The 24,596-nt window shown below is 35.7% G+C and overlaps 6 protein-coding genes across 7 annotated transcripts; 4 read left to right on the top strand and 2 right to left on the bottom strand.

Moving 5' to 3' along the window:
• The first annotated feature begins 8 nt into the window (after nt 1-8).
• On the top strand, nt 9-1,777 carry LOC105224404 (phosphoglycerate kinase). Its single transcript, XM_011202476.4, has 4 exons — nt 9-223; nt 285-393; nt 450-1,285; nt 1,342-1,777. The coding sequence occupies exons 1-4, from the start codon at nt 162-164 to the stop codon at nt 1,580-1,582; spliced, it is 1,248 nt and encodes a 415-aa protein (XP_011200778.2). The 5' UTR covers nt 9-161; the 3' UTR covers nt 1,583-1,777.
• Nucleotides 1,763-3,988, bottom strand: LOC105224403 (pre-mRNA-splicing factor CWC25 homolog). Its single transcript, XM_019989583.3, has 3 exons — nt 3,788-3,988; nt 3,518-3,725; nt 1,763-3,454 (listed from the first exon to the last, which is right to left on the bottom strand). The coding sequence occupies exons 1-3, from the start codon at nt 3,803-3,805 to the stop codon at nt 1,836-1,838; spliced, it is 1,845 nt and encodes a 614-aa protein (XP_019845142.2). The 5' UTR covers nt 3,806-3,988; the 3' UTR covers nt 1,763-1,835.
• Nucleotides 3,989-5,156: 1,168 nt separating this feature from the next.
• LOC105224405 (aspartate aminotransferase, mitochondrial) lies at nt 5,157-10,030 on the top strand. The gene is made up of 5 exons (XM_011202477.4): nt 5,157-5,419; nt 8,273-8,429; nt 8,498-8,641; nt 8,707-8,913; nt 8,998-10,030. Exons 1-5 carry the CDS (start codon nt 5,337-5,339, stop codon nt 9,691-9,693), a joined length of 1,287 nt encoding a protein of 428 aa, XP_011200779.2. The 5' UTR covers nt 5,157-5,336; the 3' UTR covers nt 9,694-10,030.
• Nucleotides 10,031-10,437: 407 nt separating this feature from the next.
• On the top strand, nt 10,438-12,607 carry LOC105224406 (aspartate aminotransferase, mitochondrial). Of its 2 annotated transcripts, XM_011202478.4 has the most exons (5): nt 10,438-10,633; nt 10,691-10,847; nt 10,913-11,056; nt 11,135-11,341; nt 11,436-12,607. In XM_011202478.4, the coding sequence occupies exons 1-5, from the start codon at nt 10,563-10,565 to the stop codon at nt 12,129-12,131; spliced, it is 1,275 nt and encodes a 424-aa protein (XP_011200780.2). In that variant the 5' UTR covers nt 10,438-10,562; the 3' UTR covers nt 12,132-12,607. The 2 variants fall into 2 exon arrangements, with proteins under 2 accessions (XP_011200780.2, XP_049302721.1); XM_049446764.1 differs by having other exon boundaries at nt 10,438-10,847.
• Nucleotides 12,608-12,749: 142 nt separating this feature from the next.
• On the bottom strand, nt 12,750-15,347 carry LOC105224407 (uncharacterized protein KIAA2013 homolog). Its single transcript, XM_011202479.4, has 7 exons — nt 14,962-15,347; nt 14,607-14,898; nt 14,359-14,535; nt 13,563-14,199; nt 13,214-13,503; nt 13,022-13,146; nt 12,750-12,961 (listed from the first exon to the last, which is right to left on the bottom strand). The coding sequence occupies exons 1-7, from the start codon at nt 15,146-15,148 to the stop codon at nt 12,774-12,776; spliced, it is 1,896 nt and encodes a 631-aa protein (XP_011200781.2). The 5' UTR covers nt 15,149-15,347; the 3' UTR covers nt 12,750-12,773.
• A 477-nt stretch (nt 15,348-15,824) lies between these two features.
• LOC105224408 (uncharacterized) lies at nt 15,825-23,987 on the top strand. Its single transcript, XM_011202480.4, has 6 exons — nt 15,825-16,040; nt 16,231-16,405; nt 16,538-16,811; nt 17,218-18,885; nt 19,386-21,045; nt 21,150-23,987. The coding sequence occupies exons 1-6, from the start codon at nt 15,980-15,982 to the stop codon at nt 21,515-21,517; spliced, it is 4,206 nt and encodes a 1,401-aa protein (XP_011200782.2). The 5' UTR covers nt 15,825-15,979; the 3' UTR covers nt 21,518-23,987.
• Nucleotides 23,988-24,596: the final 609 nt, after the last annotated feature.

Raw genomic sequence — 24,596 nt, 5'->3', positions numbered from 1 at the left:
CAATGACATTGAATTGTCTACTAAAAAGTTTTACCATACCGATAAGCAGAAGGAACATTTTGTGCGTGCGGAAAACTTTTCAATTCCAATCTTATTTCGGAAATACTAATCAGAAAAGTCTATCTTCTTGTAATAAAAAAGAAAAGAGTAAAACCGGTAAAATGGCTTTTAACAAGTTGAGCATCGAAAGTTTGGATTTAAATGGCAAACGAGTGTTGATGAGGTAATTGGTTTCTTCTGTAACAACAATTTGAACGAGATTGCATAAATAATTTTTTTTTAAGAGTGGACTTCAATGTTCCAATCAAAGATGGCAAAATTACTAGCAATCAACGTATTGTTGCCGCTTTGGATAGTGTCAAATTTGCGTTGGACGCAAAAGCGAAATCTGTCGTAAGTAATTTTTCAAAAGTGTTCGTAGATACGGATACTAATTTATTTATTTGCAGGTGCTCATGTCGCATTTAGGTCGGCCAGATGGACAAAAAAATCAAAAGTATACCCTTGCTCCAGTGGCTGATGAACTGAAAAAACTACTTGGAAAAGATGTGAAATTTTTACCTGATTGCGTTGGACCCGAAGTGGAAAATGAATGTAAAGATCCAGCACCTGGCACTATTATTTTGTTGGAGAATTTGAGATTTTACATTGAGGAGGAAGGAAAAGGTCTTGATGCTAGTGGAGCAAAAGCAAAGGCAGATCCAGCTAAAGTTAAAGAATTCCGTCAAAGTTTGGCCAAACTTGGTGATGTTTATGTAAACGACGCATTTGGTACAGCACATCGCGCCCATAGCTCGATGCTTGGCGAAGGTTTCGAAAAGCGGGCCGCTGGTCTTTTGTTGAACAAAGAATTGAAATACTTTGCTCAAGCTCTGGATAATCCACCTCGTCCATTCTTGGCCATTTTGGGTGGTGCTAAAGTTGCGGACAAGATTCAGTTGATTTCAAATTTGTTGGATAAAGTACATGAGATGGTAATTGGTGGTGGAATGGCATTCACTTTCTTGAAAGTCATCAATAATATGAAGATTGGTTCATCACTTTTTGACGAAGAAGGTGCAAAAATCGTCAATGATTTGGTTGCAAAGGCAAAGAAAAACAACGTGCAATTACATTTGCCGGTCGATTTTATTTGCGCAGATAAATTTGCTGAAGATGCTAAAACATGTGAAGCAACTGTTGAAGAAGGTATTCCTGATGGTTACATGGGTTTGGATATCGGTCCAAAATCCAGAGAATTGTTCAAAGAGCCCGTATGCCGCGCTAAAATCATCGTTTGGAATGGGTAATAATGAAAGTTATATTATTATTGGGATTTTAATTAAACATATATTCCTTCAGTCCCCCAGGTGTGTTTGAATTTGCCAACTTTGCCAACGGCACAAAGGCTGTTATGGATGCGGTAGTCTCGGCTACTGAAGGTGGCACTGTTTCCATTATTGGAGGTGGTGATACAGCTTCTTGCTGCGCCAAATGGGGTACCGAATCAAAGGTATCACATGTTTCAACCGGAGGTGGCGCTTCTCTGGAGTTGCTTGAGGGTAAGACACTGCCAGGTGTAGCTGCTTTGAGCAATGCTTAAAATATAAAAATCCAATGTTGGCAAAAAGCACAAGAGACAAATTTGTATTACGAAACTACCTATGCTGAGCAACTGAAAAATATTATAAATATCATTAAAATACTGCTCTTGCAACAAGGAACACATTCATTTGTTGAACATATGGAATCCGTTTAGATGTTGAATAAAAATAGCTGATAATTTAAAAACGTTAAATATATGTATTTATTAGTTACAAAAACGAAATTTTGGTTAAACCAAAAACGGATTTTACTTATTTTTTTGTAAAATTTGAATTCATAGCGGCGGATGTGCGTTGAATATTATTCAAGTTTGAACGAATTCTAGACCCAATGGAGGACTGTGTAGCAATCGCTTTTTTTACTTCCTTATTTATGAATTCCTTGTCGAAATCCTGATTTTTATATTGTTGTTCTTCACGGGCATTGGCTTCGCGATGTTTTTGCACTGCTTTCACGCGATCCTCTTCCCTCCAACTTGCGTTTTCCATCATTTCACGAAGACGTGCTTCCTTCTCCTCATTGCTTAATTTTTTCTGTGAGGCTACACCCTTACTTTCATTAGATCGCGCATGCGCCCATTTATTTTCCTTAGGATCCTTTGATCTTTCTTGCCGACGCGGAGAACGTGAACTTCTACGTGGAGAACGTGAACTTATTCTTGAAGAACGTGAATTTCTACGGGGAGAGCGAGAATTTCTGCGAGAAGGTGAATTTCTACGTGGAGAAGTTCTACGGGAAGAACGTGAACTTCTTTGTGGGGAACGTGATCTTCTTCGTTGAGATCTTGAACGTTCTCTTCTACTTGAACGAACTGGTGATCTTGTTTCAGAACGCCGGCGACTTTTACCAATTTTAGGTGACTTGGAACGAGATCTGCTTTTTAGTTGCATTTCACGATCCTTATAGTCTTGCCGTCTCGATTTTTGTACTAGTTTGCCCGTTCTGTGATCATTTATCTTCTTACGATCTTTACTTAATGAACGACTTGAACGGGACCTTTTGGAATTGGAAATATTTCTCACATCCCTTTCGACAGAAGGAGAGGTAGAATATTGTCGTTTACGAGGCTCATCGGGTGATCGTGTAATCGAACTTTGTCTCTTTTGATAGCTACTGGGTGATCTATGACGAGAGCTTCTACATGTTTCTTCCCTTTCTTTACTCTCATACGATTTTTTCTCTACTCTTCTATCACGATCCCTGGAACGGCTTCTCCTCTTGCTCTCATGATCACTGTCACTGTTGTTTGAGCGATGTCGATGAACTTTTTTGCGCTTACTTCCGGCAGCTTTATCCAATTCTTTTGTAATTGTTTCGAATTTAGCGTCCAATAATTTTGACAAATTCAAACCAGAAAAATCCTCCTCTTTATTTAGCTTTTTATATCTCTTAGCTAATTCCTTATCTAGGTCCTTTGCGGTATCACTGCCCGATTCAGAGTCGGATGAATTGTCATTGCTGGAATACTGAGAACGTTTTTTATGCTTTTTCTTCGATTTCTTAGACTTCTTAGATTTCTTTACTTTTTTGGATTTTTTTAGTAATTCGTCAGTTTTAAGAATCCGGTGAAGTTCTTTTAATTTTACGGGGTTCTCTAAAAGCTTTTTCCTTGATTCCATTTCGCGTTGTTTAATTAACATTAAAGGATCCTCCATGACTTTACGCTGCAAATCGACTTGTTCTGTGTTCTCCATATTGCGATAAGAGCGTATGGAAAATGGTATGCATTCGTGTTCCACATGATTAATAGATTGTTTTACTCCGACAATATTTGAATCTTTTCGTTGCTCTTCAGCTTGCAATATCTCAAATGATTTGTCGATATTCCTTCCAAGTAGATATTCTTCACGATTTATAAGCTCATTACTACCTGTGAATAAAAAAGAATTATGTTGGAAATTTAGGGATTACGGGAAACTTCTGGTCAACTTACTTTTGTACATCCATTCCAACTTTTTGTCCTCCTGTGGAAGTATACCAGAATTGCGACCTATCTGTTTAAGCTCCTCTCGTGTTTTTTCTTCATCTATCTCCCTACGTAGATCTTTGAGCTTTTTATCTTCCTCCGATTTAGCTTGCTCCGCTTTCCACACTTTTTCCTGGTTTTTCATCGTATGCGGATGCCAAGACTTCTTCAAATTCTAAAATTTAGCGTATATAATTAATCGTTTTATTTTATAACTAAATAAGTTTGTTATAGTACCAAATCTCCGCCGCCCATTTCGTCTAGTTTTTTCTTTACTACCGGAAATTAATAAATGCTTGCAAAATTTCCTTTAATTTAAATTGTTTGGATAGTAAAAACAATACAAACACTGTGCTTATATATTTAACTTTTACACTTCTTTTCTAAGTACTGATTTTATCTGTATGAAGGGATATAAGATTTTACCACGGTAAACAATCTATATCAGCTGATTTTTGTGATTCATGTACTCAACACAATGACCGCGAAAGACTGCAGCAGCACGACAGTGAACTGAAAATGGCGTTGTGAAACCGTCTACATGAACATTTGTGAGAAGGCAGCAACACAAAAAAATAGCCGGCATGTACACAAGACAACACAGCTCTCCATACTAATAGCCCTGACAGACGAGCAAAATTAATGCGCGTTAAGCAACGCTAATGCGAATGGAAATTTTATGGTGACAGACGGCAGACTTGTACATTTAGACAGCTGATAGTGAAATTTTAATATTTTGTTCAAACTGAAATTTTTTATGTAAAAAATATGTAAATAGGTACATATATATTTTTGTTTTAAATTATCAATTGTTAATACAAATGGTAAAATAGAGCTATAATAGAGCTATTTTATGCTTTTATTTGTAAAATAATGTCAAGTTTTTTAGAGCTGTGAATAATTTTACATTTTACTTATTAGTGACATTACCACTCTACCTCATCTCTCCACCTTCAACTCTACATTCAACTCTACTGTAAGCTCTACTGTCGTTGGCAAATATAAGAACATATTGAAGTTAGCGAGAGCGACAACTGCCGGCCTACATGTCGTGTAGTCGTGCAGCTGTCAAAATAACTGTGTCCTTAAGAATGTGTGTATTATAATATTTGACAGATGTCGTTTGCAGTCTGTCGCGGTCATTGTGTTCAGCACATCACAGTATTAATTTCCACATTAAAAATTTGTTGATTGTGAATGAAATCTTCATGATATAATTGTGAATATGATATCCTATTTCCTCTGCCATCTTTGCATAAATATGTATATCCGCCTTTAGGATTTAAATAGTTTTAGTAGAATTATCAGCCATTCATCGTTTAAATCATACTTTTGTTAACAGAAAACGAAATCGAAACTTGTGTGTACGTGTAAACATTCATTTCTGTGTGTATCTCCCTTTCCATGTAAAATTATTTCAGTGTACTATAGGTGTTTCTGGTCCGTACCAGGGTGCTTTTGGTACATATGTACATATATAAATTTGAAAGTATAATCATAATTTATGTAAAAATTCAGCAATATGTCATACGTGACAGTTTACAAATCAATTTAATTTATAAATGTACAGTGGCAACCCACTATCCCCCACGAGGTGCTTCAGCTGTTTGCCGAACACCAAATGGGGCTGTTTAGTGTGGCGGTTATTATACGTTTGCTTATTTGGGTAATTTTTGCAGTATTGAATTTTGCCTGGTTGAGTACTATTGCTTTGTGGGTGGCCGGTTAACAATTGAAGCATTTAAAAGAAAGCTTTTATTATTATTCGTAATTTAAAGTGTAGAAAATGGCAAATATTAGCGGAAAAACTCTTTTGTCGGCAAACCGCGCTATTGGGGCAGCATTAAATGCCAACACCGCACGCACACAGTAAGCAATCGAAGCGTCAATTTAATTAGAACATTTACAATATTATAAATATTTACACACATGCATATACATATGTAGCAGGTTAAATATCCGCCGGGTGGTTTCAATAGTTAGCAAATGTTTAGCAACTAAGTAATGGTATATTCACGTGTGGACGAAACATTATAAAATACATTTATAACGTTTTAGTTTTAAGTAAAAATTACATATTAATGAATTAACATCGAAAATTTCCATGCAACCGGTGCTAACTGCTTAGCTGAAGCTCTAGTAGATGTCATTACACAAGGTCATTCAATCATGCAGCATATGTATTTACTTGCCTATTTTCGCGCATTCGCATGTACACGTGTATGTGTAAATATGTATGTACCATATAATGTACGCGAAATCACGTACGCTAGGTGGAATTGTAGCAATTTCTTAATTATATCAATATTGGTAGCTATTTTATTTGTTGTTTTAGCGATAGTAAATTTTTTTCTAAATATTACTATACTATATTATAGTATTATATACTATATTAGCAAATTTATCATATTTTCTTGTGTTTTCCGCCGCTTATTGCTCCAGTGAGCGCAGCGCTTTGCTAATCTAAAAGGTTAATTTGTGAATATTTGTTCTTATATGTATTTATAAATAATATATATGCTGGCATGTAACTTAGGAAAATATATGCATATATTCTTTGTAGTTGTTAAATTAATATATAAGTACATACATAAATCACTTTGAACAGTTAATTGGTTAGCTATTTTTACTAAACTGCTTTAATGAATTTATTAGGTAATAAATCACTAAGAAATTACTTGTATATATGCACATAAGTTCCTACCAGTATGCATACATACATATGTAAATATTTATGTATATTTGTACAAACTACTTGCCATTTTTTTCATATGCGCAAGTACATTATGCACAATCAGCTTAGGGTAAAATAGATTGCCAGTAAAAATTGCTTCCCTTTGCATATTTACATATGAAAATTTAAACTTACTATGTAAATGCATGTGTACATACATACATACATACAAGTACGTTTATGTAAGCTGGAAATGTTCGTATTTTTTAGTATGTTGTGTTATTATGTTTCTATTTAGTAAATATACAATAAATCTCCCCAAATTGAAAAATTTGAAGAGTTCTTAGTTACGTACATATATTAATGAAATGAACATCAACTTATTGAAGCAGTACATATTACTTAATAAATTACATAATAAAAAAAAACTGCTGTTGATATAAGTGCATAAGTTCCAGGTGGATAAAAATATTGAATAAGACGGATATGTTATCTTTAAAGTACATGATTAAGAATTTATACCTCTATAAGGTACTATAATATAAGCCACTTGAGAAAGTAATTCAAGTCTACATGTGAAAAAGCCGGCGTGTTACAAAATATGAAAGCATTATAACAAATTACTTCTATACACCTCAAATGCTTGAAGATATATTTATAATTAAGTAATGGTTTGGTGCAATAGATAACATGATCACGCTTCCAGTTGCTGATTATTTGTTAAACCAGCACTAACCCCTCCCACTTAGGAGCGGCCAGCTCTCGTAACAAATGTCTCATTGAAATGTCTTCAAAAATTCTTTTACAAAATTATCTGTATGTCTGTATGTATATTGAAAAAAAGCTATATCCGCTGAATTGACGTATTGAGAGGAAATACACGGTCGCAACATGACAAATATTTCTTTATTTTTAAAATTAGTGCAAAAAATATAAAATAATTTCTTGAATACTTTTCTCATTTCACTATTCACTTGTAGATATGTATGTACATATGTATGTATGCAGATGCAAATACATTTGTAGATACATGTGTGCCCAAAATTTGTTCTTTTTGGTTTGTTATGTCTATTTTTAAGCAGCTGAGCGTATATATGTATGTATTTGTCAACGTCATCAGTCCAGTTCACGGGATGCGATAACGCAATTTATGGCCATGGCAGTGAACAATTTGCATTTTCACGTAATTTAATTTTTATTGAAATATATATGTGTGTATGTATGTATATGTAGGCGCCTATTATAATTGTTATCATTATGATTCAGAAATTTTTAAAACGAGCATGACTATTGTTTAGTGGTACATAGTAGCATAGATATGTTAATATGTATGTATGTATGAATATTAGGGTGCCCGTTATTTATGAGTTTTTGATTTTTAACGTTCAACAAAAAAATTTCTTATTGGTTTTTGTCATTGAAACAAAGTTAAAAGTTATAAGCAGTTAAAGATAGGCAGCAAATGTACTGTTTGCATACAGTACACCATGTCGTATGAGTAACAGTGATTTTATAATTCAATTGTATGAATTAATTAGGGTAAAAACTGAAACTTCCGGGGCATTTGAAAAAAAAACACCAAAAAAAAAATAGCTTGGGGAAAAACGGAAACCCTAATGTGGTATAAGAAATTAATGAATAGGTACATATATGCGAATTATCTCTATACATATAAATGAAATGACTTACGTCAATTTCTAGCTTCCTATTAAAAAAAAATTAAAAATTGATAAAGAAAAAATTATATTTGTATACTTATGTAAGTATGTATGTACAATTATAAATAAGTGCTCTTCAGTAGTGTTGGGTATAATTTGTTTTTCTAACAAATATTTGTTGACACCAGCAGAAATGGGCTGTAACGTGACGCAATTTTATATATGAAATATTTTCACAAAGTATTTACAAATAATAAATACATATATAATAATAACAACAGAGCCCGTAGGAAAACGTATAATTATTAATAAAATAATTTAATACAATTATTTAGTTAATAAAATAATTATTATTTTTATTTAAATCTTTATTTTTTCGTTTTTTTCCAGATCATGGTTTGCTGGCGTGCAAATGGGTCCACCTGATGCAATTTTGGGTGTAACCGAAGCCTTCAAACGTGACACGAATCCAAAAAAAATCAATTTGGGTGTTGGTGCTTACCGCGATGATAACGGTAAACCATGGGTGTTGCCAAGTGTGCGCACGGTAAGTTTGCTCTACATTCTTTTAAACATAACTGTAACTATTACTAACTGTACCAATTGAAATTCAAGGCTGAAGAACGCATTGTCGCCAAAAAATTGGACAAGGAGTACGCCACTATCATCGGTATTCCCGATTTCTACAACAAAGCCATCGAGCTGGCGCTTGGCAAGGATTCGGAACGCTTGAAAGGCAAACACAATGCCACAACACAGGTGAGTAAATCAATAATAATTATTTTTTAGTGTGCTTATATTGACGAGTCGGTTTTCATTTGCAGTCCATCAGTGGCACAGGCGCTTTGCGTATTGGTGCCGCCTTCCTCAGCAAATTCTGGCAGGGCAATCGTGAGGTGTATGTGCCAACACCCACTTGGGGCAATCACGTGCCGATTTTCGAACACTCCGGACTTCCAATTAAGAAATACCGTTATTATGATCCCAAAACTTGCGGTTTGGATGTGCAAGGTGTTTTCGAAGACATTAGCGTGAGTGTCACTTTGTTGTTGAGTAGCTATTAATTACAAAATTTGTAATATAATATTTTTAATATTTCTTTTTTTGGTTTGCAGAAAATTCCAGAGAAATCCATTGTTTTATTGCATGCCTGTGCGCACAATCCCACCGGTGTCGATCTCTCACTCGAGCAATGGAAGGAGCTCTCTCAATTGATCAAGAAGAAGAACTTGTTCCCCTTCTTCGATATGGCCTACCAGGGTTTCGCCTCCGGCGATGTCGATCGTGATGCACAAGCCGTGCGCATTTTCGAGAAGGACGGTCACTTGTACTGTCTGGCCCAGAGTTTCGCCAAGAATATGGGTTTGTATGGTGAACGTGCCGGTGCCTACTCGGTCATCACTGCCAGCAAAGAAGAGGCTGATCGTGTCACATCACAAATTAAGATACTCATTCGTGCGCTCTACTCGAATCCACCAATCAATGGTGCACGTCTGGCTGCCGAAATTCTGAACGATCAAGAATTGAGAGCCATTTGGTTGAAGGATGTGAAAACCATGGCCGATCGTATTATCAATATTCGCGCACAATTGAAGGGCAATCTGGTGAAGTTGGGCTCATCACGCTCCTGGGATCACATCACCAATCAAATTGGTATGTTCTGCTACTCGGGCATGACTGCCGAAAATGTCGAACGTTTGTCGAAGGAGTTTAGCATTTATCTGACTAAAGATGGTCGCATCTCGATGGCTGGTGTAACAAGCAAGAATGTTGATTACTTGGCGCATGCCATGCACGAAGTTACCAAGTAAAAGCGAAATAGCCAAAATTTAATAGAAATGTTTGTTATGAATTTTAATGCAGCAAAGCAATGCGGCCAGGTTGCCGCTATAATCGAACACACATATGTATCTGTGTACATGTATGTATATGTGTGTATAGAAGAATTTTAATAAATAATAACAGTCCAAGTCTTTTAGCTTAGTAAACTAAAGTAAATCTTGTAACATGTACATTGAGTACCTATGCGAATATAACGCTCAAAATGAAAATATAATGTTAACGTATAAATGAAAGCATTTAAAATGAAACTGTAAATCACGAATTAATAAACAATTGAAAATATAATATAAGCGACACACCTATATATACAGATTTTTTTTAACTTAAGGTTAAGGGGTTTGATTATTGTTGTTGTAATATTATTGTCGCTCAAAACGAAATAGAGGCGACTGTTGTTGTTGTTGTTGTTGCAAAAGAATATTACAGAATATTACTGCAATAATTTTGAGAAATACGACTGAGCTAATAGTTCATGGTTGAATAAAAAATCGGGTTAGTCTCTTAAAGGTTCTGTTATTTATGTTATTAACGGTAGTGACGAGCTCAATTAACGTTTTGTTTTTGAAAATTTGAAAATTATACGTATTACTCGTAAAAAAATAAAAAATGATAATAAAATAATTAAAAATAAAATAATAATAAAAAAATTAAAGAAATTTAAAAAATAATAATAATAAAAAACTTAAAAAAAATTAAAAAAAATAATAATAAAAAATTAAAAAAAAAGTATAAAAAAATATAAAAAACATCAGAACTTAACAACTTTGATTTACGAATTTGGTGTTGACATAAAGAAAAAAAATTATAATCATAATTTCATACAGAAATTTTGTAAAATATGCTACAATTTACAAATCGTGTACCATTTAAAGCTGTGGCTGCTCCAGCTCTGTATTTCACACGTTACAAGTACGTATCACATGCAATTTTAAGGTATCCAAAAAAAACTAAAATTCCATACAATAGATCATGGTTCACGGATGTGAAGATGGCACCGCCCGACGCCATACTCGGCTTAACGGAGGCATTTTTAAAGGATAAAAATCCCAAAAGGGTGAATTTAGGCGTAGGCGCATACCGTGATGACAACAGCAAGCCATGGGTCCTGCCCAGCGTGAAAGAGGTGTGTGGCTTATAATTTTTGTTTTTGTTTTTATACTAAAAAAATTCATGCAACTTTTCGTCAAGGCACAAAAACGCGTAATAGCCAAAAATATGAATAAGGAATATGCGCCTATACAGGGTTTGGCGGATTTTTATAACAAATCAATAGCGCTAGCGTTGGGCGAAGACTCGGACATACTGAAAAATAATTGCAATGCAACAGTGCAGGTGTGCTTATGGCTATCATATATAACAATTATATATCTTACATGTATATTTGTAACAACATTGTTCACGTTTGTGTAGAGCTTAAGCGGTACCGGCGCCTTACGTATTGGTGCCGCATTTTTAGGTCTCTTCTGGAAGGGTGAACGCGTGGTGTATTTGCCCACACCCACATGGCCTAATCACCGTCCAATTTTTATGCATTCCGGCCTGAAGGTAGCCAACTATAGCTACTATGATCCGAATAAGCGTGCGCTGAATGAGCAGGCGCTCTTTGAGTCGTTATGTGTAAGTGGCTTTTGGCAACAGGCGAAAATGTTTTTTTAATTACAAAAAAAAAATATTAATAAAAATGCATGCTTTCAACTTCCATAAACTTTAGAAAATACCCGAAAAATCGATTGTGCTGCTACATGCGTGTGCCCACAATCCCACCGGTGTGGATCCGAATGCGGAGCAGTGGTGCGAAATATCGCGAATAATGAAATCACGTAATTTATATGCTTTTTTCGATATGGCCTATCTTGGTTTCGCTAGCGGTGATATTGATAATGATGCGTTAGCTGTACGCATTTTCAGCGCCGAAGGACATACATTTTGCTTAGCACAGAGTTATGCCAAAAATATGGGTTTGTATGGCGAACGCGTTGGTTCATTTACTTTGGTGTGCAATTCCAAGGATGAGGCCGAACGTGTGACATCCAATTTGAAAACCATTATACGCGCGATGTATTCGAGTCCACCCATACATGGTGCACGCATCGCTATGGAGATTTTCAAGGATGACGAACTCTATTGTGTATGGTTGGATGATTTGAAGACAATGGCCAATCGTACTATAAGTATGCGTAAGGAATTGAAAGAGAAATTAATTTCACTCGGTTCTAAGCACTCTTGGGAGCATATAACCAATCAAATCGGCATGTTCTGCTATACTGGTCTGAAAGCGGAGCAAGTGTCGCGTCTTATAAAGGAGTACAGTATTTACTTGACAAAAGATGGGCGTATTGCGGTAGTCGGTTTGACAACTAAGAATGTCGCTTATGTCGCCGAATCTATTCATGCCGTCACCAAGTAGCTGTTGCATTTTATATTTAATAACTGATTACATAGGATTAATGTAAAATCAGCCAAAAAACCGATATAAACAAAAATTGACATTGACAGTTCAAAAGCGCCTACTCAAATGTAATATTTTCGTTACGATTGTTTTGATTTATCTTTGATAATATTTTCGCGCCGTTTGGTTTGACAATTAGTAGATTTATTGTAACTAGCCGCTGTTTTGTTTAACCGTTATAATATTACATGAATATAACACGCATTGTTACAATATTTCGCATACACATACATACATACACATGTATAGGTTGTGTTCTAATAAAAATAATTAAAATTTGCAATTGTTTACATATTTATATATTTATAGTTATATAAACACATTAGTTTACAATTAACATATAGCATAAGTAGCACGTTATCGCAAAAATTGGAAAAAAAGTTAAAAATAATTTCCAATCATTATTGCTAGAGTTTAATTGCATATTAGTATTTTTGTATGACAACATTATAAACATACATACATACAAAGTTTGAAATATACACACACACATATTAAGGAGTTAAGTTATTGAACTAGCTATCATTCTAGGCTCAAATAATAATATTTCTAACTAGAAATGTAAATACCAATGCATATAATTACACATCATATTTATGGTCATGGTTTATTGTAACGATATCTCAGCTTTTCCGATGGTTCGCAATACTCTTTAATAATTAATTTACATAGGAACGCATGAAATACTATAATTATTGCACAAACTGAAACCCAAAAGAGTGTAGGCAAACCGCCTAACTGATGACCATGCCTATGAAGTGCGAGCAAATGCTGCTCGTGCGCCGGCGCTGAAGTTGAGAAACATAATTTTAAAACCAAGCTTGAGAAAGACAAAATTGCAAATATACCTTCCACAACTTCTTTAACATGTATAGCCTTGTGTAGCTCTTCCATATGTTGCTTATCTTCAGTAATATACAAAATAGCGGTCACTGGTTCAGTTAATTTCACTGGAAACTGACGACGGCTTTGCCTAAAAGAATGTAAATGTAATATTTTACTTATTTCGAGCAATAAGTCAAATTTTATTATTAACTCACGTGAGTAATACTGGTTCATCCAAACAACCACCATCACAAGCATAATAACTGCGATCGGAACGATCAAGCGCCACATTAATCACGGCTTTATTATCTTCAGTAACGGTGATTGTGACATTAACGTGCGTTTTATTACCGTAATTTAAGCGACGAAAATGAAAGTCACGATGTAGATACTTGGGATGCATGTTACACTCCAAATGTTGATTGCTGAAACGAAAACTGCCGAAACTGAGCACCATAGCTTGTATAACACCTGAAGCACCGGCACGTATTAGGTTGTGGCAACCCTAAATAATAAAATTATTGCATTGAAATGTCTTTACAGAGATACTATGCAGAGTATTACCTGCTTTTCCAAAGTGACCATCCACGATGACACCAAATTATTAAGTTTTTCTAATGTGTCAGCGTTCAACCAGAGATTCTCTGCCTGTAATGTGTAATATGAATCATAACAACCTTCAGCGTAGGTTAGTGCTTTCGCTATTTCTTGTTTGCTTGGCGACTTTAAAGAAGCGTACTCTTCATATTCGTAACTGCGTGTTTGCGAGAGAACTGCATACATGGAGGCGTTTATACGATCGCCATTCAAACTGCCCTCCGCTTTAGATGTACTTATACTGAAGCCGGTAGCCCACAAATCTGACCAAACATTAATATGTTCTTGATGGAATGCGTGCGGATTTGGCTGTTGCTCCGATTTGTTTTGCAATTTTTGCAAAACTTTCGACATAGCTTGTATAGCTTTATTTTCCATATCCTGTACTGTCTCCGTTAACTTGTCACGCTTAATCGGCTGCGAATAATGCACTGCAATTGGAAATACTATGCTGATAGCGCCACGCTTTTTCAGTTGTACAATTCGATTGATTTGTGGTTTGACTACGCTTACTACAATCACATTGTTGGGGTCGTCTGGATTCACTAAAATCGTTCCAGTACTCACTTCGAATTCTTTAAGTACAGATGATTGAGTTGTTGAACTGGCAGATATAATATAGCAATGCATTAATAACAGATTTTAGATATATAACAAAATGGTAGTGGATTTCACAGAAATAAATTAATTCTTATACCCTTCTACAATATCGGTTGAAAATAAAAAATAGTTGCATATGTTTTTGCATAGTTTTTATACATACCCCAATTTGATCACGTGCGAAGTTGGTGATTGAAAATAAATACGTGGGAAAATCAGCTCCACTTCCTCTATGGTATTACGTGTATTGGTGATTTTAATTTCTTGCATTAAAACACTCGGATGTGTGCGGTGAGCGTAATAAGTATAGGCGACAAAATAATTAGAAAAACATTGAAACCTGCACACATATTTGGTGAAGATTATAGAATTTTTGTTTTCAAAAAATAGTAATTTAAATGGCAAACTTACCTATGCACTGTACCGGACAAATATTCGACTACCATTGCTTCACGTCCAGCTTCGTTTCGTTGCGCTACCGATACAACCGGATGAAATTGCATTGGCAGCTGCATAGAACGGCCGGATTTTATGTTCAAGGAAGCATCGTGTGCAACTTCCATACCAATGTAACCATTACCTATATACGGTATGAAATTACGTTCTTCTGGATGCGGTGGCACATGCCGTATGTTGGCATCAAATTCATAGTTTTGCAGAAAAAATGGTGTTAAGCGATCGTCCATGCACTGCATGTGTGGATCTAAATAATACAACAAACTGAAATGTATTACATGTTTGTGTTATTAATGCCATTACAATTTACCTTTTACTTCCGGCGTACTCATGAACAAATACCGGAACACAGGTGGCAAAATATAGAAAAATACACATATTCCTAACAAGAGCAAAAAGATTCGTCTATAGGACAAAAAGCTACCATCCGCAAGACGTTTCAGTTTTCTCTTGAATTCTCCTAAGTCGAATTTATTCGATTTGTCTGTTCGAAACATCTTGCTTTCGTTAGTATCACTTAAGTTTAAGAAATTTACTGTTTGGCCATAGATCGGTAGTTCTAGTGGTGTTGGGCCAGTCACCTGCTATGTTTGTTTTGAAAACACACAATATCCCCACCGACACGGTTCATCCACACTTAACACTTTATCAATTTATTCACTTTTGTTTTACACTGCACAACCGGTGTAGAAATCTCTGTTGAATATTAAGAATACACATATGACAATCAGATTGACAACATATGATAAACAGTGTCATATTATTCTTAACCCAAATTGAAAAAATTTGAATAAATTGTATATATATAAGTAAGAGAACTATTAAATTACTATTACTATTACTTAATCACTATTATTAAATTTTGTAATGCGCAACATATAAAAATAAGATTTATAAGAATAATAACAATATTAGAACTAATAAAGAAAAAATTATTGCTAAAGAAACTATTAAGCAAAAATCACCGAACAAAAAAATTAGTGCTTAAATAAAAAAATCACATATTTACATAATATTTACAACAATAAATTTAGTAAAAACAGTTTCTTTAAATAAAATTATTTAATTTTAAACTACATAAATTGAAATAACTTTCCATGTGTTTCCTATTTAACTCTCTCTTTTTTGACATCTCCCTTTTTATAATTTTGTACTGTACTTACTTTTTTGACAAATAAACATTAATGGCTGCCAATCTCGTATGAAGAAGCAGCAGCAGTGAATTTTTCGCTCCAATTTGCAAAAAGTTAGAGAAAACTATTTTGGAAAATAGTGTAACAGTTAAAAAACAATTTGCTAAAACGCAGCGTGGATAATATTCGTGCAGGATGTGGCCGCAGGCGTTGCAAATGTCTAGAGATGAGTGTCGAGGGATTTTGAGAAGACTTGGTAAGAAAGTGGCTACGAATGCGAGCCAAACTATATACTTGTAGGTGAAAAGAACTGGCGTTGACGCGCATTCAGGAGTTATACCAACGGAAAGAGTGCACAGAGACCGTGATCCTTTAGATAATTGGTGCCGTGTATTAATAGTGTAGTTGTTTATTAACCATTTGCTGTTTGTTCAATCTATTTCTAGAGCTGGAATCTTATTCTCATGTGATTAGTGTATTTCGCGCTCAGGGTGGCCTCAGTGACAACAAGGCCAAACTTCTTGAGGAGTTGCGTGGCATATTTCACATCTCGCAAGAGCGTCATCGAGCTGAAGCGCGTCGTGTTGCAAACGATGAACAATTGTGTACCATAGCTGAAGCGTAAGTGTTTAAAGAATTCATTCGCGCAGTTACGAAATAAGGCGAAAGTTTAGTGTAAATTATTCTTCCTATAATACTCGCATGGTGCTTATATACATATATGTGTTGTGCTTTTATTTTACTTGTGTACAGTATATCGGGTCCAAATACATGGCAAGAATGGTCGCGTGAAGGACGACGATCGTATCCGATGTTACCGCGTGTGGCCCCACAAACAGCGCTGGCATTAATTGCCAATAATGTGGCAACTGAGACAGTTTCTGAAAACGCTAAATTACCTTATCCCGCTGATACGGCAGCAGCAGTCGTTGCCGAACGGGCAAATACCATCAATTCAATAACGGGAAAAGAAGAATTGGAATCTTGGGAAATCAAGCGCGAGGTTTACGTCGTTACAGATGATCCTGTAAGTTGATAATTTTGTGTGTTTGTAAGGGGCGGGCGGAGTTATATAACGACATAATAATATAAAGTATAGTGTTTAAAAAAGTACAGTCTGTGAATATGTGGTATTATTAAGAAAGAACATTCGTAGAAGAAAGTTCAAATTGTGGGGAAGTAATATATATATAGTGAATCTAATAAATGCATCATACACATATATATCTACATACGTATAATGCATATTGCTAATCTGGGAGTGCATGCAAATAAAATTTGATACTCTAATAAGATAAATTTATATTCATTGACAAATTTTGTTTTTGTGTTTGGTACCGTTTTTTATTTGATTTTAAAATTTCGTCTATGGTGTTAAATATTTAAATATGCATTCATCTGTATTTTTTCTAATTAATTTAACTTTTTAACAGTTCAAAATGCCTGATATTCCTGCTGCCAACAAGAAAAATCTTAAACGTAACATATCCGACAGTCAAACTGGCAGCAATAAAAAGCGTATTATCAGTGATACTTCACCCAGCAAACAACAGCACCAAAAGCAGTTTCATCACATAACTGCTAATAGTACCCAAGCTACGTCACCCAGCACCGGTAACAGTAACATACGCAAATTATATCACAATCACAACAGCAAAGCTGCCCAGCAACGTTTAAATCAAACACCATTACAAAAACAAAAACTGGCAACGAAAAAATCACAAATGGCCACAGGTGTAAACCCCGTATTACCTGTTACACCTGGTAAGCGACAGGCGACGCCTGCCAAAAGTGGCCGCAAAGCGAATTCCAAACTTCAAGAACAGAAACAACAACAATCACTTGCTCAACAACAGCAGCAACAACAAATGCTGGCGCAGGCAACCGTTCGCAACATACAACATGTCGTTGGTGAGGGCTTGGATGAGTTCAACATAGATCAGAATTCCACACAACCACAGATTGCCGCTTCAAAGAAGGACATAACCAAGAATTTAACCAAATTGCAATTGCCTAGCGTAATTACCACACCACCATCAACAGGAGCATCATCAGTATCGCCAAATGTGATAGCACCGGCAATACCATCCAACGCCCCATTAATGGTAAATGCTTTGTCTACACGTATTGATACCCATCAATTGCCAACTGCCTTATCGCCAACCATTGGCAGTGCTGGCGGATCATCCGTACCCACAATTATACATAGCAAAGTGGAAAAAATGATTTCAACGCCAGTCCAGAAAATTATACTTGAAGACCGTCTTCCGCCACAACAACTACCGGGTTCGGTTGCTACAACTTCAACAACAGCAATGGCATCAGCGGTCGTGGTATCGACGGCATCCACGTTCCAATTGCAATCTACATCCACACCACAGATAATGACATTACCACAATTATCAGCGGCCGCCACAAAATTACGCGCAGTAAATACAACAATTTTGGCACCCGGTACTAAAATCACCACGAAAAAGTTATCCGGCTCTACATTGATTAGTGCGCTTAGCACAGAGAATACCGGCACTACAAATAGCAGTGGTTCACAAGTGTTTAGCATCATTGAAGGTAACAATAGCTCAAGTAATGCACAAGCGACACCTTCTCTGCCGACGCACACGCCACCCGCAATCATACAAATACAAAATACAAACAACACTAGTGTGTCTACGGAAGGTACTACACTGCAATCATCACAACAGCCGGCGCAAGGCAAAGTGTTAACAACGAAATTGTTACCAATTGTGTTGAGTAGCGCCGGTGTTGCTGGTGGTGGTGCTAGTGTAGGCACGTCCACTGCTGGTAGTGGCGGTAACACTGTTAATATTACGAAAATTGAAACTATCAATAATGGTGCTACACTGGTGGGTGGCGGTGTTGGAGGCAATGCTCTTAGTGGGAATAATTTAAATGCTTCTTTGGGTGGCACAACTGCAGTACTAAAAACCGTGGGCTCCACATTATTGCTATCACCGAATCAGAGTGGCACCCCTGCGGGTAGTGCGCTGTTCTCAACACTAACATCCGGCGCTCCGGTGTTCCGCAAATCACAGATCATTAAAACGGGCACAATTGGCGTGAACGCAAGCAGCGCAGGCAAGGTAAGTCGAAATTTTAATTTCCATTGATTTTGGAGTTTATGCAGTAGGACAGTTTCATAGTATTTTTTATTTTTTTAATTTTTTTTTTTTTATATTTTTTTTCTCAATATTTTTTTTTGTTTTTAAATTTTTTGTTTTTTTTTTTAATTTTTTTTTGCTTTTTTTTAAATATCTTTTTTTTTAAATTTTTTGTTTTTTTTTTTTAAATATCTTTTTTAAATATTTTGTTTTTTTTTTAAATATACATATATTTTTTTTAAATATTTTTTTTTTTAATATTTTTTGTTTTGTTTTTTTTTTTAATATTTTTTTTGTTTTGTTTTTTTTTTTTAATATTTTTTTTTGTCTTTTTTTAAATATGGTTTTTCTTTGTTTTTTTTTTTCAAATATTTTTTTGTAAATTTTTACTTTATTTATTTATTTATTTTTGTACTTTTATTGTTAACAACCACTGTTCACCTTTTTGATATATTTTTAATGCATTAATTTATTTTTTTTAGCTTTCTGGCACCTTCAGTACTTCCAATTCAGGCCCCCAAATTATCAGCAATATAAAATTGACACCAGCGAATACCACTACAAGTGTAACGGCGGTCAGTCATACGAATCAACAATCACAACAACAATCAACTTCAGCTTCACCATTCTTACAACATCAGCTAAAGAATATCTCAACCACTGGTATTCGTACCAGCGTAAAAATATGCCAATCACCAAATGGCAAAGTGTTCATACAACCAGCCAACATAGACAACGCATCGAAAGCAAAACTACAAGGTGCATTGTCACACAAAATCTTGCCCAACGCGGTGGTCAGTAGCAATGCCACGGGTGCTGGTACAACCGGCACACACCAGCCGCAACGCATCGCCATACAGAAAGTGCAAATAATCCCAGCACCATTAAATTCACCCGGCAATCTGGCGGGCACCTTTCATACGGCCACTTCACAAACCCAGTCGCAGACGAAGCCCACAATTACAACAAACACATTAACATTGGGCGGCAATAAAGGCAATATGAATATGGTTTTCGTGCCGTCAGTTGGTGCACGCACCACCTCCGGGACAATAACGCTGTCGAAGCCTGCTAGTGTTAGTAGTGGTATTGTTGCAGCTGCTAAAGTGCAGAATACTCAAAACACGGAGGCCGTCAAACCCAATGTCGTGATAATCGGCTCGTCGTCAGCACAAAGCAGCACAAATACACCAATTAAGACGACCACATTCATCGATGGCAGCAATAACAAATACAACGTGACCTCTAGAGCAGCGAGTGCAGTGCAGTTGGAGGCAAATCAAATGATTACCGAAGATACGCCAGTTGATATACTCAATATGCCGATAATAGTGGACAGTGGTGACGGCACGAATATCACGATGGGTAATAATATTGGTGATACAGTCACGGTATTGCCAACAACGCTTGTGGAAAGTACACAACAGCAGCAGCAACAGCATGAACAACAAAACCAACAACAGCAACCGTCCACAATAATTTTGGGTGCCACCGATTGGGAAATGGAATTGGATCAAGCAACAGCTGTTGCAGCAGCAACTAAAGCCGCAGCACGCACTGAATATCGGCGACAGTCAAGCAATCAAACGGGTGGCAAACAACAACAGCAACAAATGCAAGACAAGGAAACGATTGATGGGGAGACCATAATTATCGATGACAGTTTTGAAGATGTCATTGTGGAGGAGCAGGAAGAGGGCGACACAGACGCCGGCACTGAGACTGAGGGCACTGTTGACGGTGAAATGGACGACAATGAAATGACGGACGATACGGCCGGCGAAGAGGGCCAAGAGATGACAGAACGTGCATACACAATCTATAGTGGCACTGAAAGTGGTGGTGAGATATCACCAGCCAAAACGCGTGATGCGCTGAAGCTGAAGATGGGACGATTGCAGAAAACGTACAATAACGCCAGCGCTAACGTCAACGATGATGATGAACCTATTGAAGTGATTGACGACGATGAGGAGAATACGACTGTGGCGGTCAGCCAGAAAAAATCTGCACAAAAAGCGGAAAGTGAAACCGCAAAATTGGACAGAGCAGCGAATGCAGTCAATGTGAGCAACGCAAGAGCAAACAGCATATCCGCCGCAGTTGAATGCGAAGCTGATGCTGGATTTGATGAGACTATCGGTGCGTGGGTGGTTGACAAGTATTAATAATATTACATATTTGTATAATAGACTAAAAAGTGAAAGAAAAAAACTCAAAATTAATTGCATGACATATTTTTGTAGTTGCCGATATTGATGAAAATACCGCAATTGAATATATAGAAGAGGATAACAACACGCATGTAAACAATGACAAAGCTGAGGTAAACAATTTAAACGTCACACCAGCCAAAACCACACAAAGTCGTCAAATAGCGGAGAGTGAAATCATCGTACTGGACGACAATGACAGCGCAACACTAACGGCCACAGCAACAGCAACGCTGACTGCTGCGTCGTCGTCGACAGCAGCGACACACGGCGTAGCAACCGAGGATACAGTCGTGGTGGAGTGCAACCCAAACAAAATGGTTAGCGGCAATATAGCAACAACGATAAATGTTGCAGCGCTAAAGCCAGCAACAGTCACCACCGTCAATCGCAATGACTGAACGCGCCAGCAATAAATATGGTTGAAGCTTCATGGCACTGCATGCAGATTGTCGAATTTGCTGGAGGCTGCGTTGGTAAACCAGTTTTTTTGCCAACAATTTCTCCAGCTGTTATACTGAGCAATAGCAGTTGATGGTGGGTCCGGTACAGGGTGTAGAGTGTAGACTAATTTGCAATGGTGTACATAGAAAGTGTGGTGAAATTAATTGTTTATAGCAATGGTGATTTAGACAGTTGCTTTTGAAAACATTTTTAGAGCAAAAGCTAAAGTTAGCTGAAACGCAAAGTGAAAGAAAAGTGAGATGATTAGTTGAGACAAGCGCTGACTAGCCGTTGAAATTTAAAAAATATAATTTTTTGTTTATTGATGAACAAAATGTGTACAAAAAGTTTGTGAAGCAATTTTTTGTTTATTGATGAACAAAAGTTTTAGCAAAAGTTTGTGAAGAATTTTTTTGTTTATTAAAGAACAAAACATTTAGAAAAGTTAGTGAAGGCTGTAAGTAGTAGAAAGGCATTAGCTGGTTATTTTCTAGCATACTACTACTCACTCAAGTAGGTTGGATTATAGTTTAAACTTAATTTACAGTTATTCAATATTTTCTCTTATTATTATAATTTTTTTTTTGTAAAGTTTTACCATAAGAATTTAACGTATCTTAAGTACTCACATGTTTTTATGAGCACCCACGACGGAGAGGTAATGCAATTGAATTCATCATATATAGTGCTAGCGCTAAGTACCAGTGGAATAATTAAAAAAAATAGAAGTAAAAATTTCCAAAATTTTCTGCTAAGTTGTAAATAGTAGTTAGTAACTTACTTAGTTGTATTTCCAACACAAGCAAAGGAAGGGACATATAAATCGGCGAAAAAAGCCACAAACTGCAGTCACGGCAAGTTTCTCAAATTGAGGGTCGCGTTAAGTGCTGTTGTGCATACTTGTACATAAATATTAATAATTTAATGTTAGGCAGTTTGTTTTTGGACTGCAAACCTTTTGCAGCTTGTATAAAATAAATACATTTTTATGTAATTAAAACAAATATACATAAATCATTTGTTAATACTATGTACTAATAAAAGAAATAACACGTTATACTTACCCCAACACACACACACACTCATACACACACGCATGCACGCATACAAACAATTGTTCGTTATGCCAAGCACACAGCGAGATTATAGGTTAGTAGTTGATAATTTGTTTAAAATATTTTTTTCTAAAACATAAATTACTTTAAAACGCAACGCAAGCAATTCAATGAACGATAATAGTTTTAAAGTATACGTAAATAATGTGGAATGACACAAGCCAAGTAAAAGTAAGGAAAAATGCACAGTGGTACAGAGCTGGTAGTAGGTTTGAGCAGCTGTTGCATGTTTTTTTTTAATAAAAGATATTATTTAAAAAGTTTTCTTTCAGTGCTTTTACTTACGCTTAGCTTAGCAACGCGAAGCGCCGTAAATAAATGAAAAACAAAAACAAAAATAAAAACAAAAAAAAAATTTAACAAGTTGAAATTATAAATTTTGGTTGTTAGTAGTTTTTTAAACAAACCGTTAGACATATGTACGTATTGTATGTTACCCGAAAGCAGCTACAAACGCACCTTAGTATTAATGCTAGTTTGTTATGTTCTTACTCACCCAAAATACTTTTGTATGGACAAGTTTTGAAAGAATTGCAAATACATATATATTATTTACGAATGCCATTACTTACCTACACAACTAATATTTGTAAATGTGCGAAATTAATTTGTGTATAACAACATGCTCAAAATCATTACTCGAAATTACTAAAGCAATCCGAGATAAGCTTGAATATCTAAATTATTCAATTACTTTCAATTAAAATGAATATTACAATTATTCAATTACTTTCAAATAAAATTTCGAAAACTTTCAATTTCATGAAATTAAAATGAAAATGAAAATTTCCAAAACTTTCAATTTCATGAAATTAAAATGAAAATGAAAATTTCCAAAACTTTCAATTTCATGAAATTAAAATGAAAATATTTATTTTGCTTTCAATGCGTTATTCTTCTTCTTCTTTCACACTAAGCGGTTAGCAGCTATTATTTAAAAGCGCAAAAAACAAAGTTACATAATTAAGCTAACGTTTGTATGTACAGTAAAATTAAATTATATATAAATATATTAAATGAAATTAAAACAAAACAAAAAAAAATATTATAACCAAAAAACAACAAAAAACAGGTTCTTTAGCGGTAGTTATAATAAAACTAATAAAAGCAAATATACATACATACACACATGCATACATAATCTATTAATTGTTGAAGAATACATGTCTGTAACGTTTATCTTTAAATCTTTGCTATTATTACTACTACATAATATTATATATATTTTTTTGTTTATTGAATTTGTGTAGATTTTATCAAATAGAACAGTAAATATTTGAATAAAAACGCCGTTTTGAAAAATAAAAATTTACGAATTTGTAGTTTCGATTTTTCGTTGACAAAAAATTCAAAACCAAAAAGAATATTCCGTTCCACAACAGTCGGGTCTACGTAACCGAAACGGACCCCGATTTTTATCCGGCTAAGGACTGTCAACTCGGCAGATTTCTGCCGCTACAGCAACAACAGCAAGGTTAAATTTTGAGATCGGTGTGAATAAACACTTGCGAGCGTCATTAAGTAAGTAAAACATGGAAATAGTTAACTTTGCTTGCAATTTTATCCAGCCACGGGCCATTGTCACATCGACGATCTTACCCTCTTTGGATAGGTAAGTTATATTTTAACACTGTCATCATTAGAACAGACACTTAGCAGCAGGGTGGCTACGTACCTTCCCGATTCCTGCTGGCATAGAGTTAAACCCGGTTCCGAAGAAAATTTTCTGTTGCTTTTGCGCAGAAAAGCTCTACCATAATTCTATTTCGGTTAGATATATTAATCATGCAATGTTTCGAACCCTCTTAAAACTTGTTCAGGCCTTAAGACTCATATGGAGTGGTACACACGTTATGTCGTCCCATGCTGCCAACGCACTAAAGCGACACTTGCCCCAACGCATCCAGTTCGCGTAATACGA

The sequence above is a fragment of the Bactrocera dorsalis genome, chromosome 1 (genome assembly GCF_023373825.1).
Source record: "Bactrocera dorsalis isolate Fly_Bdor chromosome 1, ASM2337382v1, whole genome shotgun sequence".
NCBI lineage: Eukaryota > Metazoa > Arthropoda > Insecta > Diptera > Tephritidae > Bactrocera > Bactrocera dorsalis.
This window is presented reverse-complemented; position numbering and strand designations above follow the sequence as displayed.

Bases quoted from the DNA above. Each gene is read 5' to 3' on its own strand.
- LOC105224406 (XM_049446764.1), top strand. From the start codon at position 10,563: ATGCTACAATTTACAAATCGTGTACCATTTAAAGCTGTGGCTGCTCCA. The intron at 11,057-11,134 runs GTGTGCTTATGG...ACGTTTGTGTAG, and splicing joins ATTGCAATGCAACAGTGCAG to AGCTTAAGCGGTACCGGCGC. The intron at 11,342-11,435 runs GTAAGTGGCTTT...CATAAACTTTAG, and splicing joins CGCTCTTTGAGTCGTTATGT to AAAATACCCGAAAAATCGAT.
- LOC105224403 (XM_019989583.3), bottom strand. The intron at 3,455-3,517 runs GTAAGTTGACCA...TTTTATTCACAG, and splicing joins GTTGGAATGGATGTACAAAA to GTAGTAATGAGCTTATAAAT.
- LOC105224408 (XM_011202480.4), top strand. From the start codon at position 15,980: ATGTGGCCGCAGGCGTTGCAAATGTCTAGAGATGAGTGTCGAGGGATT. The intron at 16,041-16,230 runs GTAAGAAAGTGG...ATCTATTTCTAG, and splicing joins AGGGATTTTGAGAAGACTTG to AGCTGGAATCTTATTCTCAT. The intron at 16,406-16,537 runs GTAAGTGTTTAA...ACTTGTGTACAG, and splicing joins TTGTGTACCATAGCTGAAGC to TATATCGGGTCCAAATACAT.
- LOC105224405 (XM_011202477.4), top strand. From the start codon at position 5,337: ATGGCAAATATTAGCGGAAAAACTCTTTTGTCGGCAAACCGCGCTATT. The intron at 5,420-8,272 runs GTAAGCAATCGA...GTTTTTTTCCAG, and splicing joins GCCAACACCGCACGCACACA to ATCATGGTTTGCTGGCGTGC. The intron at 8,914-8,997 runs GTGAGTGTCACT...TTTGGTTTGCAG, and splicing joins GTGTTTTCGAAGACATTAGC to AAAATTCCAGAGAAATCCAT.
- LOC105224407 (XM_011202479.4), bottom strand. From the start codon at position 15,148: ATGTTTCGAACAGACAAATCGAATAAATTCGACTTAGGAGAATTCAAG. The intron at 14,536-14,606 runs GTAAGTTTGCCA...ATATGTGTGCAG, and splicing joins TTGTCCGGTACAGTGCATAG to GTTTCAATGTTTTTCTAATT. The intron at 13,504-13,562 runs GTAATACTCTGC...TTTATTATTTAG, and splicing joins TGGTCACTTTGGAAAAGCAG to GGTTGCCACAACCTAATACG.
- LOC105224404 (XM_011202476.4), top strand. From the start codon at position 162: ATGGCTTTTAACAAGTTGAGCATCGAAAGTTTGGATTTAAATGGCAAA. The intron at 224-284 runs GTAATTGGTTTC...TTTTTTTTTAAG, and splicing joins GGCAAACGAGTGTTGATGAG to AGTGGACTTCAATGTTCCAA. The intron at 1,286-1,341 runs GTAATAATGAAA...ATATTCCTTCAG, and splicing joins AAAATCATCGTTTGGAATGG to TCCCCCAGGTGTGTTTGAAT.